Source organism: Lonchura striata, chromosome 3, assembly GCF_050655825.1.
Source record: "Lonchura striata isolate lonStrDom1 chromosome 3, ASM5065582v1, whole genome shotgun sequence".
Taxonomy (NCBI): Eukaryota; Metazoa; Chordata; class Aves; order Passeriformes; family Estrildidae; genus Lonchura; species Lonchura striata.
Genome location: NC_140705.1, coordinates 30,585,836 through 30,596,517, shown reverse-complemented (window position 1 = coordinate 30,596,517; position 10,682 = coordinate 30,585,836). Strand labels below are relative to the sequence as shown.

The 10,682-nt window shown below is 36.5% G+C and overlaps 1 protein-coding gene across 1 annotated transcript in view; it reads right to left on the bottom strand.

Moving 5' to 3' along the window:
• Positions 1-260: 260 nt before the first annotated feature.
• CD109 (CD109 molecule) overlaps positions 261-10,682 on the bottom strand; it is a 65,921-nt gene continuing 55,499 nt past the window's right edge. The window contains exons 30-33 of the mRNA XM_021553758.4: positions 8,465-8,601; positions 4,067-4,223; positions 3,558-3,660; positions 261-1,218 (exon numbers count right to left, since the gene is read on the bottom strand). Coding sequence (XP_021409433.4) covers positions 1,028-1,218; positions 3,558-3,660; positions 4,067-4,223; positions 8,465-8,601 — 588 coding nt within the window. The 3' untranslated portion in view covers positions 261-1,027. The remainder of the gene's footprint in view (positions 1,219-3,557; positions 3,661-4,066; positions 4,224-8,464; positions 8,602-10,682) is intronic.

The window sequence follows — 10,682 nt, the reverse complement described above, 5'->3', positions numbered from 1 at the left end:
ATCCAGGGCCACCAAGTCACATGGCACTGAGAGCAGTAAACAACTGTTTAGGGTATGCAACCTGAACTTTTGACAAGGAGACGCTGAAAGCACAAGACATAAATGAGGCCCCAAAGTGACATTTCTAGGAGACATCAAAAAAACCAGAATAGGTTCAAAGCAAACTTCCTTCCTGGCCATAAATGCATGCCAGCTGACACCAGCATTCTCACATGGAAAGAGAATTGCATTTGTTTCTGAATAACCCTGGAAAAATGAACTCTGATAAACAGACTTTATCTTTGACACATTTACAGTAAAAAAACCTTTCAGAGTAAAATGCATGAGAACATCCTGAGGCGTTATTTTCAAGCATTATTAGCTTATGAATTGACCAAAAAAAAATCCACATACCTGCTCTATAATGATTACAAAAAAAAAAAAAAAAACGAAGAATGACAACTTTCTGGAGCATTCAGCAGTTTGTAAATGCAGTACTTTCTGGCTCTTGGATCTACTCTGAAGCCAGCTCCTTCTTTTTTCTTTTTTCATATTATTCCCCATGAGAGCACACAGAGAAATTCAGTATTAATGTTGAGTGTCACATCTTCAGAACAGAACAAAGTGAGCTCTGATAGCAAGCTCCTATCATTGCTTATCAACACCCTAATGGAGAAGCAGATAGTGTTTTGGAAAAGCACAGTAAACTAACACGCATCCCTAAAACACAAGCACAGCTGGAAGCTGGGATAAAAACAAAGTGGGATTATGGAGCTAAGTTTACTTTTTATCACACTGCTTTCTTAGTAACTCTGTGCTTCTTCAGAAAATAAATTCAGTATGAAACTAACTTGGAAAGCTTTTCCAGCAGACACTTGTAGAAGTTTTCTGGCACAGCCAGAAATTTACCATATGGGCCAGCCCAGTTCTCCCTGAACACAGCAGGAGTTTGGTCATGGTAATCACTAAAGACGGGCTGGTATCTGAACATAAAATTTTCTTTGGATAATTTATGGAAACTTAGCTGTGAAACACAATCTGTTTCCTTTTACAGCACCCAATTGCACAGCAAGTTTACATGAAGGACAAAGAGTACACAGAACAAGGAGGCCAATGAAGAGTGCTGAAGCAAGGCTGCAGAACCATCTCTCTGGCAAAGGTTGCAATCACTTTCACAGAAGTCACAAGAGGTTATACTTTGCATTACTTCTGAGTTATAGCTTCTCACTGCTCTTCTCCCTGTTCAGAAAGGTTAGTTAACATTAGTTAATTAACTTCTGAAAATTGACCAAGAACCTAGCTTCAAAAATAAATATTTTTTAAAGGATGCACTAAACTCTGAACAGATATCATCATACATTGCAAAACACTTCCCAGGTATTTAAGCCCAGACATAACTCATTTTTCTTCACCCAGAACACCTCAATGTATTCAGGCCAATGCTTGGTGAAAGGCACACTTTCATAGACTCAATCTCAATGGTTAAACACAATCTGTTCACAAACCTTGGATAAATATTTTGAAAGGAATTTTGCCCCTACCTATATGACAAAGGAACTCAGATGCTTTACCTGGCAAGTTGCTGGCTATAGCATTTAGGAGTCAGGCCTCTCCTAACTGATGTTTTCTCTCACTATCATGTATGGGAGCTCCAGCTTCCCAAATCTGGGACTGCTTACCTCACCTAGGTCCTACTCTTGTATTTTACTCTCCCATTCCCTGAAGAGTTGCTACAGAGCCAGACTAGAAGTCTGAAAAATAATATTCATTTCAGAAACATCAATGCTTGGTAATTGCTCATGGAACAAGCTTTTGCAAAGTTTCTTCCTCATATTGGCTTTTTTTCTTTTTTTTCCCTTCCAACTAGAGACCTTGCAACTTCTTTTTTTTTTTAGTAGTAGCATTTTTTCAACTGAAATTATATTTTCATTACATACTCAGGTATTTAAAATGTTATGAGCCAAAATGTTTACCAAACAGTGACACACAGCTAGTTATAAAATGTCAGGTAAGAGAACACTGCTGTATTGGCATCCAAGAGAGCTCTTACACATATGTCAATTGTACTGTCTGCCACAACAAAATCACACTTATCAATAAATGCCAGAGCATTTCCTAGCTCGCAATATGACATGAATCTGTCACAATATAAAATATATCCCTGCAGCTTGGGTCACCAACTACAACAGTGATGGAAAATAATAAATTAAGATAAAGTCACATTCCTGTATTAGACAGAAAGGAATTCTCCCAGGAGAACTCAGCATGGCACATATATATATATATATATATATATATAGATAATAGATATAGATATACACTTATGTTGATCAATAATATATCTGTGCTATATATTGATAGGAATGGTGTCCTGTAAAATATTATTTCCACAAACCATTATCTTGAAATTAAAGAAATTACAGCACTGATTACATCATATAAATTTTGGTCCTTAATATTATTTTGCTAACTGAGAATTTATGAACTAAATTTATTTAAATATAATAAAATATTTACTTGCGACTTTAAAATGAACATATTTATTAGCCTATCTAATAGAATTCTTATGAAAGATTAGATCCTGAGCTCTTCTTTCCAGGAACAGGAAATTAATTTCAGCCATGGATTCTAAGGCTTGTATGTTTCTCTCAAATAAAAACTTCTTGTAATTTTTTAAGCCACTAGCCCTTAAAACATGCTCTAATTAATGGGCAGTGTACTTATAACCATTAATTTCCTATTTTACTTTAAAATTCTGTGAATGAGCAATAATTTCAGCCTATATAGAATAAATGCAATCTTCATCTAGCTGAAGTATCACCCATAATATTTGGCTGTCTTTTGTATTGTGCTAAAAAAGCATGAAAAAATTGCCTATACAACTTTTTTATGCCTTATCTCAAACCAAGCCCAAATCCTTAATAAAATGCCAGGTGGTTCATGTAATGAAAACCACCTTCTCCAGCAGCCTGTAATTTTTTCTTGCTTTTAATCTTGCCAAAGAGCTTTGTACATTTTTTCCTGTCTCTAAAATACATTCTACATAACACATACTACATAATACATATAATACACTCATACATAAAAACACAAACAAAAAGCCCCAAAAAATCACCAACAAGCAAAAGAATCTAAAGTCCCCTCCCCCCAAAAAAACCCCTTTGAAACTCCTTTTTCAATATACACCTTTTTTAGGTAAAAACAGAAGTCAAAACATTGGCATTTTCTCCCATGAAGGACTCTTACTTTAAGTAAGAAACAGATGGCAAAGCTACTCGAGAGGTAATTATTAACTTGGTAAGTGAATCACAGTGAAGCTCCTGCTCCATTTTGATAGTCTGGGGAATATACTGGGCCAGACAATTTGCAACAGTTGAGGAATCAACCCAGTAGGACAATAGATATGTGAAAACACTACTACTTGTTAGTAGTACTTGCAAATTGGGCATGTAAATCTCCAAAACTACTACAGTTCAATCCAGCTTTTCCTTCACTAAAATTTCCCCTATTGCTACAAGAAGAAACTTTCTTTTAAATTTCTGAATAATTAAGTACCATTTGAAATGATTGACACTTACTAGGTTCATAGTAATCCACTACAGTCACTGAAGCATCTTGGATATTTGCCACCTTGAAGTCTCTCACAGCTGGAATATCCACACAAACTCGTGTTTCATTTAGCTAGGAAAACAGAAGAGAAATATTCTGAGAACCCTGGGGATGGTGGCTTCATGGAGGAGCTAAGGACAGCTAGCTCAGTGGTGGTCCATTTCTAAAGGCTTAAGAGTCTGGATGCATATTAAGATGCTTATCTGTTTTGCAGCCATTTGGTCAAATTACAGACTTCATTAAACGTTTGCCTTCTTATATGTTATTGTTAAGAGGCCTAATTTGGAAATTCCTTACAAATGCAATTGAGTTGCACCAATCAGTCTCACTAAAAAACAGAACTATTAATTCCATGTAAATAACAGATGTTGATATCCCCAAAGAATACAACCCTAATATCTTTCCAAATTTAAGCTAACAATGTCAGAGTGAAGATTAAAATCACCACAAACACATTTCTTTGTTACTTCCAACTTACAGAATCAAAATATAGATTGACTTTTCCATTTTCCTTTTCCGTCTTCTTAACTCTATTGTCTAATGGAACAAAATCTGGTGACACAGAGAAACCACTGAGTAAGCCAACCTCCATGAGGACCATACCACTACTGGGAGCCGTGCCAGAACCAAAGTACCTTTTCAAAACACAGAGACAAAGAAACTTTTAGTAGAAATACAGTAGCCCACTCTCCAAAGAAAACATTTGATCTTTAAGTCCCAACTAATGAAATAATAATGCTTAAGAATACTTAGGAAATAAGTGGAACAAAATCCTGACAAGAAAATGTCTAATGATAATGAGCTAATAATTAATTTCTCAATTATTTTTCTAGCTAATTTTAGCCACATATGCAAAAGCTGGTTTAGCACTGAGAAAACTGCAATGCATAAATCATGTGAGACTACACTGACACCATGAGGAACTTTCCATCAGCATCTATTAGTACAGGTTTATATTACAAATATGCAGAAACTATTGCAATTAAACATGTTTCAAAAGACGCAATTAAGAAACTGATGCAAGAATTCTTGTACTGAAATATATGTATTTCCACTTATGGATGCATTGTTTTGCTTTTATTCATTTTGGAGGCCAAAATACACCAAAGAAGTCTCCCAGACCTTTTCATATTTTCTTCACAGAGACTGATGGCACCATTAACAATGTCATCATCAAATTATTTCACAAATTTTCAGTCTTAGGATGAATAGCTATGTTGTCAATCTGCATTTGGAAGAAGATTTAATAAGTTGAGTCCCTTATTTTTTATTATTATATCTTCTTTTTTATTATTATATCTTCTTCCAATGTGAAAAACAGATGCTGGAGTAAAAGTCTGCTGCACGGAGCAAGCCTTGCACTGTGGTGAATAACAGATGTATCAAAATATATTTATGGTGCTCTGTGCTACAAGTGTCACCTAAATGACCTGCAAAAGATTCTACTGCTTTAAATAAAGGAGAGAGCAGAAGAGTTTTCCTGGCCTTAGCATGGAAGGTAAATGATTATTGTCCCACTAAAACAGAAGTGTCTCCAATACTAATTTTGAAAGCCTGGCAGTATTGAAAGTAATTAAACTATTTCTTTGTAAATCTGGGTAGTTAAAAAAAAAGAAAAGGGAAGAGTTGCTTTCAAAGCACTGCTGTTAAGCCTGGCTGATTCAAGGCAGATACAACTTTGAAAGAAATACAGCACAACCGCTGACTTCAGTTGGCTCACAAGATTAGAATCAAGTGAAACCATCTGTTCGATGATGTGCTGTGCCAAAGTAGCTGCTATTGAAAACAAATAATTGAATTGGAACTGGATGTAATTATTTCTGCATAATTACCAATAAGAGGAGAGTAATAATTACCAATAAGAGGAGAGTAAAATACCCAAGCTGTCTAGCTAGCCTGGGGTGCTGCTAAAACACCAATCAGGGAACCAACCTATCTTGGTACTGTCAAGGAATTAATTAGATATATCCCTAGAATTTATGAGTATCTGACTCTCAAAAAAAAAAGAGCAGCAGCCTTGGAGGTGGGTTGTGGCACCATCACTTGTACTCCATGGTCTCTTAAAAAAAAAAAGGGAAAAAAATCATAATGCAAGAATGACCAGTAAGAGAAATACAGACTTGAAACTTGTACTCGAAGAAAACTGATAATATTTTCAGTTGAACTTTATGTTTCAGTTCATCAGCAATATGAGATCAGGGTGAGACCCTCTCACAGATTATACAAAGAAGAGAAAACAAAACCAAGCTAATGTAGGCAGAAAGCAGAAATGAGAAAGTAAATTGAACTATCAGTGACCAGTTTCCCATGTCTGGAAAAGGTATGTGGGCAGTAAGATGTAGAAAAACAGTAGAAAAGCACATAAATCCTGGGTATTTGCCTCTCAGAGTGCATTAGCTCCTCCAACCAAGAACCACTTCAATTTGAATGAGACATCATCTGCTCTAGTGTCATAAATAATACCAGTTAAGAAGACCACAGCCAACCCCTATCAAGCTGGCTGAGAGAAGGTGGATATTCTCCAGATTAAAGAAAAGATTGTGACATTGAAGCCTTCAGTACCTATGTATATCCACAGCTAGATGCACACCCACAGCCAGACAATACATACCCACTCAATGAGGCTTCAACAGCCTTTCTGAATTGGCTTCTCTACTAGAAAGCTACATCATGCTATAAAGATCATGAGCAGGCCAACTTTAAACTAATTAAGGAATAATTTAGGAATATAGATAAGGCATATATTATATACATTTTATAGGGAAAAGAAGAGGAAGATGACTAGTCTATTAAGCTCAGCAGAGATGAAGCCATAGCCTAAGCAATTTAAACAGACTTACTCAAAGTACCACTTCCCACAATAAGAGCTGATGGAACTGATGTTAAAACTAAAGGTTCCAAGTAATCTCTTGAGGCTGCTTTTCAATGTCACTAGATTTCCTCCTCTTCTTTGAACACTTTGTATTAATTAAAGCATCACCAGCCTAGAGGCTTTCCAGAGAGATGGAGCACTTCTCTGTATTTTAAGAGAAAGGTCTTAGCTAGAGAGTCAGATTGCCCAAAAAAGACGCCCCAAACCCAGCATGTAAACCCTTTACATGTCAGGAGTTTTTGCAGACTTTAGAATGCTGTTGACACTTCATAGAAGAGTTTAAAAGAGAACAAGCCCCTTCTGTTTCAAGAGCATGTATTCTAGTGTCTCTGCCCACCATCTGTGTCACTGAACTGGATACTAGAAACATATAAAAACAGAGCTCTGGCTTTATGCCTGCTGGCTAGTTCCCAAATTAAATCAATCTTCTGTACTGAAATCCTATTCTCTATAGCTGATCATTTGTATCATGGTGTCACCTAGAGGTTCCATCTCCAGTCACATTTCCCTGTGGTAGGCAGAGCATAAGAATAGTTCTAGGCATATGGTGTACAAAGTTTAAATAAATAGCAAAAAGAGGGTGTGGATGAAAGGTATGTAAGAGTGATCATGGTGGATCAGGTGGTACTTTGCAAATCTTGCATTTACAAGGAATGTAACAAAGTGTTACCTATCTAATATGTATAATGTCACAAGAAGAAACTGTGTTCCTAGAGGAAATATTCACAAACAGATGAAATCCTTAAATACAACAAATGCAATCAACATTGCAACAACAACATTACTGTGGATAATAAAAGACAGAAGACAAAAACCATAAACCCATATATATACATATATATATATGGAGAGAGAGAGAGAGAGTGAGAGAGTGAGAGGGAGATAGATAAAATATCCTATAGGGTTTCGTATGAAATATGCAGTGGTCTTTAACTACAATAGGAAATGCATACTGAAGAAACTGCCAGAAAACAAGCACCTTCAAATATACCTTTTAAATATGTGTATGAACACCTCCACAGCAAACAAAAAAAGGAGGCTCAAAGCAGTCAAAGAAATAATGTGACACACTGGCTAATCTGGGAATATGCAGTTCAAAATCACCTATTCTCACATGATGCAAATTCTATCCAGGTAACACCAGGTGGCTGTCCTGTGGTCCCTGAGATGATACTTGAGTAGTCTCAGCTTAGTTTTTAGTAGCTGATTACTGAATAAGAAACATCATCCCAGATGCACATGTTCTCCCATATCCTCCTGCCCTCTCCCCCTTATTCAGCAAAAAGAAAATAACTAGCCTGGGTGGAAAACTTTCCACCTCTTTCAAATCTAGAATACTGTATTCTATTACCAAGCTCTTAGCGACTGGTGAATGAAAGACCACAAAGATAGTTGCACAATAAGGTAATGTAAATTTATAATTATGTAAATATGGATTTTGACTCCTGCCAAAATTGTTCTGGGTGAAGTTAATTACAGAGATTAAAAAAAAAGAATGATTACTTCATGGTGTTTTTAGCACCTCATAATTTCCTTCTCTCTTTACAAAAAAAGTACCTACTTCTGTACCAAAAGCAAAGGATTCTTTTCATGACACATAAAAGTAATAAGTCCTTGTCACAGTTTGCTACTCAAGTTAGAATGCAGATTCTGATTCAATTTTCAAGACTGTCCACACCCAACCCTATAGCAAAAGCACTTGCACCAAAGAAACCATTGGGTTTTTTCTTGTATTTCACACAAACTCTTCCACATTCCTCTAACATTTAGAGTACCTAGATCTTAATGCATATAGTAAAAAAAAAATATAACCTGGCCAGAAGAAAACTGATTTATAAATTCTTAGTTTTACTACTATCATTTGTGCAAAGTAATTTTATTTTCTTCAGGTATACATTTACATCCCAGACATTAGTAAATTCATGGATAATTTAGTTTATTTAAAGCAATCTAAAGTTGGTATATACGAAGACATGTATGAGAAACTCCAACTGATTTACCTACCTTGTGCACACATTCAAAGTCAAGTGGTTTTTATCATCTTTCTCATCTTTTACATCAACATTCAAGTCAAAGGCTTCTTGATTTTGGACAGATCTGAGCCTCTGATCTGTGTGCTTTGTGTTGTACATAACATTGAGCTGTGGGTTGCAAGTACAGACATCAGGTGACACATAAAGCAAATCAGTGTGGTTTAAACACTAAGTTGCTAACACCATAATGCCAGAGGAGCATTCACATGAGAAAACACGTTTGCACAGACCTGCTAGCCTATAATTGACTTGCTAACCTATAACTTGGACAAGCACCTCTCACACCTTTAAATTTGGACTGACAATTTTCCATTTGCTACCTTAAACCATTGTAGAAGGACTGTGATTTTCCAGAAGCAATTTTCATTCCCTTTTTTTTTTAGCCAAACAAAATGCATGTTGGGGTCTTGCAAGTGGAGTTATTTTAGCCACTTTCTATTTATTTTTCTACTAAAAATAAAGAAGATCCTCCCCCATCATGCTATGTGTTTATCTGGATGACTGAGGGAATCATCTTTAATTTCTAATTTTTGCTTTTGCTGCCATGTCTTTTACTTTTGATACAAAAATTATGCTCCTTCTTTCAATCTCTACGCACAATTCCCACTGCCATGCCCAACATGGCTGAATATAGCATGCTGTATGAGTGCAGAGCCAATTCTGTAGAGGCACTCAGGACAGCCATGGAGCAACTGTGAAGATTCATCATGTACAACTGCTCCACAGGAGAAGGCAGTATCAAGGATGAAACCAATCTAGAAAGCCTGCCAGCTGAAGGGACACAAAAGTAGTGCCTCAACAATCTGTCACTATAGAAACAAAACTGTTGTAACTTTTGCCAGAAAAAGCTAATGAATGGGAATTTACTGCGAAGGCAGGATGTTCTGAAACCACATACAGAAGAGGTCAATCAGCTAGCATTTTCATGGAATAAGCTATTGCTGTTACAATCTGAGTTTCTTTTCCCCCATTTCTCATTACAATGAAGGAAAATGTTTTCACAACACAAGAGCTTAATTAAAGCCTTCTTCTGTATACACATTCACTTTAGGGAAAGAAGGCTATTATACAGAAACTCACATTAAATTAACAAAATGTTCAACTGCATTTCTTAACTTTTAGAAGGCAACTGCCAAAGATAAAGGCAGAACTGGTCCAGTCTTGTGTATAGTGCAACCAGTTCTGGTGAGAGGCCCAAGGAGAGAAAATTAAAAGCTAGTTTTCTGCATGAGAGTGATGCTTCAAATAGTAGCTGATACCATCAATTGCACTACACTCCTAAAAATATGGCACATTTATAATCCCCTAATCAATGCCTATCCTTTTTCTTCTTCAACTAGCAGCATAAATGAGCTTGAATGAGCGTGTGATTCAATGAAAACATCTCCAGTATTTTCTGTCCCTTTTAGAGTACTCAACATCCATTCAAATGGTAATGGAGAAATATGTGTACATTTCATCATGTACCTATTTCAGTACCATCACACTAAATAACATTCAGTCCTCTGCCTAAGTCCAGCAAAAATACACCAAGTGGAAAAAACACTCTTTCTGGTAATGAGTAACAGGGAATTCTGAGGTTTTTTCCTCATTCCCGCTCTGTATCTCATCAGATCAAGGAGTTCCTGTTCAACTATCCACTTTGACCATACTCACCCTTATCTGAGCCTGTCCACCCTCCCCTTGTTGCTAGTTCTACATTTTAGTGGCATTCTCCTTCCTTCCACAAAGGCATGGGCCATGCCAATTATTTTAGTGATGTGTCAAGACCAGTCACAGTGGTTCCAGACAGCAGAGAGGTGTTTCTTTCAGCAGGCCTCCTAAGGAAGATTGCTTCTTTGACTCCTTTCTCTAGAGCATGTTTCATAATACCCTAACCTGTCCTCTCTTCCCTCTTTCAGAGTAAGTATCTTAGGTCATGCATGGGATATACCCACAATGGGATATACCTACAATGAAGAGACAAGCTTGGAAACTTTGTTAACACCAGGGCCAAAAAGCTGTAGAGTAAATGTCTGCCTTTACAATCATAATATCCAAAATAAATACATTTTATGAGATTCTGAAGGGTCAGGAGTCAATGCACTGCCAATTTGCACACAGACAGTGAGATTTCACCTTTTTTTTTTTTTTCCTAAGAATCCATTCTGTTGGGAAAGCACAATGTTTCCATTAATGGATTTAATCTT